General features: G+C 34.7%; 1 protein-coding gene across 4 annotated transcripts in view; it reads right to left on the bottom strand.

Annotated features, from left to right (window-relative positions):
• Positions 1-3777, bottom strand: part of LOC106876242 (leucine-rich repeat-containing protein 56) — a 37214-nt gene that overhangs the window by 11060 nt on the left and 22377 nt on the right. For all 4 annotated transcript variants that reach the window (XM_014924728.2, XM_014924726.2, XM_052968319.1 and 1 more), the window contains one exon: positions 984-1166. In XM_014924728.2, coding sequence (XP_014780214.1) covers positions 984-1166 — 183 coding nt within the window. The remainder of the gene's footprint in view (positions 1-983; positions 1167-3777) is intronic.

The following is a 3777-nucleotide window of genomic DNA, read 5'->3' on the forward strand; positions in this document are numbered from 1 at the left end:
TTGAATAGAACTTATTTTCGATAATTTCAATTGATTTTAATCGATTTAAATTTCTTTTCTATTTGAAAATTGGTTATGAAACACGTGTAATCTTTTTATTATATTTATCTTATGATATTTACTTTACTTTATATTATACTCATTTATTGTGCTTTTAATTATTAATTTTTCTATATGTGATAGTGGATTTTCATCGATGAGTTCTTGAAAATTGGTTATTTTCCCTAAAACTATATATTTTATATATACTTTATCTATAAGGCTCAATTTAATTTTAATTTTTTATAAATTGATTTTAATTGAGTTTTTTACCTGTAATTTTGGATTTTGTCCCTAATATTATTATATATATATATATTATACACACATACATACACACAGAAATATCTACCTATCTATACATGCTCACACACACACACACACACACACACACTACATACATGATTACATGCACAGATGGCTATGAAGTTCAAGTATAATACTGTTGTTATCGATCATATTGTTGAGTCTAATCGTTTTTACTGCTGGTGTGTTGCGTCTTATTGTTAGGCACAATAATATTGAAAAAAAAGTACCTTTCCTAATCTATAACTTGATAGACAGCAGTTAGAAGCATATAAAATGTAAACAGCTGTTCAGATTTGCAACAAAAAAAAAAGGAAAAAAAAAAGAAAAGAAAAAGAAAAACAAACTACATATTCAATTCAGTTACCCTCAACATATTTTGAAGAAGGAAAAGCCACTTTGGACAATGTAATATTAGACATGCAAAATGATGAATAGTTACAGTTGAATTACTTTTAACCATGAATCTACTCAATGTGGTCAGACATAAGGTTAAACAACATCTCTAGAATGTTCCTCTATGGAGTAGTGAGTTGTTATTGTCTTAGCTCCAGGTCTGCCCTGCATGAAGAGCCAGTGTTGAATAGCGTCCCAATGATTCAATGTGTTACCTAAGAAAAGTTGATAAAAGTGTTAACCTGTCTTTTCATATCCATGTGTGTATACTTCTGGTGATGACGTCATTGGTGCATGGAATGTTGCTGTTGCCATTGCCGAGTGAGGACGGAGCCCTGTACCAGGTCTGGTCCCTGTGGATGAATGGAAGGAAGGTATGTAGGATGTTGCTGGCCGCATTGCTGAGCTGGGTCGAATACCAGAACCTAGAGGAAAATATGTAAAACCTTTTAAGGGCATTATGGTACATTAATACACTAAATGTTTTAACATTTAAACTTACAAGAGAATCTCTAGATTATTGCTTAACCTGCAAAAAATAACAGCCCTCAAAGCATACCTTACTGTTTCAAATAAAGGGAAAGACACATCAGATATGACATGTTCTAGAGAAGGCGGCGAGCTGGCAGAAACGTTAGCACGCCGGGCGAAATGCTTAGCAGTATTTCGTCTGCCGTTACATTCTGAGTTCAAATTCCGCTGAGGTTGACTTTGCCTTTCATCCTTTCGGGGTCGATAAATTAAGTACCAGTTACGCACTAGGGTCGATGTAATTGACTTAATCCCTTTGTCTGTCCTTGTTCGTCCTCTCTATGTTTAGCTCCTTGTGGGCAATAAAGAAATAAGATATGACATGTTCTAGACTCACATGGTAGAAGGTATTTGAGTATAGGTTGGTTTATTTGTGCTGGGGTTAAATAACAAAATATATAAACAACAGAGCATTATTATGAAATGATAAACATAATTCTATATTGCTGCAATGAAGAATTTATATTATGTATACTGCTTATATTAGTCAGATTGGTATCTTCATCTTGATTGTTACTTTCACTATGTTTTGGCTGTTGTACACTATATCAAAATTCTGATACAACAACCGAGTTCAACACAGATCAGCTGAAAAAAGCTGGAGCACACAACAGTTGAAATATAATGAAAGTAACAATCAAGACGAGGAAAGAAGTCTGATTAGTGTAAACAGTGTCATTACCAATTCAAATATGCCAGTGGCAAGTTTGAACTCATAAACAAGCCATTCACTGTGTTTTGTCATGGAGAAAATTTCTTGCTGTAGATAAATGGTGTAAATACACCTAAGTCAGCTCGTAGTGCCACCTATCCACACTCTGAAATGTTTGCATCACAGTCTGGATAGGTGACACTGCAAGCTGATTAATGTGTATTTACACCATTTGTCTACAGTGAGAAATTTTCTCCATGACAAAACACAGTGACTGGCTTGTTTACAAGTTCAAACTTACCACTAGCATATTCAAACTAGTAGTAACATTGCATTTAACACATCACTGCTTAGCCCTCCCAGCTTGTAGTGTAAACAGTATACATAAAAATTTATGTACTTCAGAGCAAAAGAAGAAAGTTTAATTCCTATCAATCAATAAAAATTCAAAGCTAACACATAAGAGGCATCAAATGTGGTGTACAAGAGAGACGACTCTGCTGGTATAGACATGTGATGTGTATGGATGAGGAGAGCTGTGTAAAGAAGTGCTGATCTCTAACTGTGCAGGGAAACTGCGGTAGAGGTAAACTCAGGAAGACATAGGACGAGGTGATGAAGCATGGTCTTTGAATGTTGAGCCTCACAGAGGAGTACTCAATCTGATGCTTATTTGCTAATCTATTGACATGCTTTACACTTAGATATTTACAATAATCAGATTGAAGTGATAAGGAAAATAAAATTGCGCAACATTCATTCTTTCCTGAAAAGTATTATAGATATATGTGAAATGACATGTTCTACATCTGACATAACAACCATCAACTACAAATATATGGCACAACTTCATTACATATGTCTCGTTTATCTATGTTCCTAGCACAGTCAATTCCACTGCAATACTTATTCCTTTTTCTCCTACCTACCCAACCATTGCAGTCATCAGTAATGTATTGTCAGATTTATATATGGCCAAAAATAATATCTGAAAATTTTTCTTATACTTTTCTTATGTCTCTGGTGTTGAATTCTGTTGGGTCAAAATGTTGAGACCAAGATATTGTTTGATTATCAATTGTATCCATTTCATTTTATTTGTCGTATATTGCTAACACCCTTGAGAAAAACCCAAAAGTCACCCAATCTTATTTTCTCAATCTAATTCAATTAGATTGTATCAAATATCTATGTGCAGTATGTCCTTTCTACGAAACTATAGTCTATTCACTGTGGTTTAGTTTATTTTGATTAAATTTTGGTTAAGTATGAGGTCAATGAAATATCTTTTATTTTTGAAACTAGATTTGATAATCAAGTTAAATGGACAACTTTTCACATTGAATTCTATTCTTATATGTGACTATTTCAATAGAAAAAAAATCTATACTAGTTGCTTTTTCATAACCACAAACAGAATTCACTTGTTTAAAGCAAAATATTCTTTACTAGGAAGCTTATGTATTATTCCTTAAAATTCACGAAAAAGTATTTTTGAACTTAATCTTTTAACTTAATCTTTTTAACTTAATCATCATCATTGTTTAACGTCCGCTTTCCATGCTAGCATGGGTTGGACGATTTGACTGAGGACTGGTGAAACCAGATGGCTACACCAGGCTCCAATCTGATTTGGCAGAGTTTCTACAGCTGGATGCCCTTCCTAATGCCAACCACTCCGAGAGTGTAGTGGGTGCTTTTATGTGCCACCGGCACGAAGGCCAGTCAGGTCGTACTGGCAACGGCCACGCTCAAAATGGTGTATTTTATGTGCCACCCGCACAAGAGCCAGTCCAGGGACACTGGCAACGATCTCGCTCGAAAGTCCTTACACATGCCACGGGCACAAGTGC

Source organism: Octopus bimaculoides, chromosome 5 (genome assembly GCF_001194135.2).
Source record: "Octopus bimaculoides isolate UCB-OBI-ISO-001 chromosome 5, ASM119413v2, whole genome shotgun sequence".
NCBI lineage: Eukaryota > Metazoa > Mollusca > Cephalopoda > Octopoda > Octopodidae > Octopus > Octopus bimaculoides.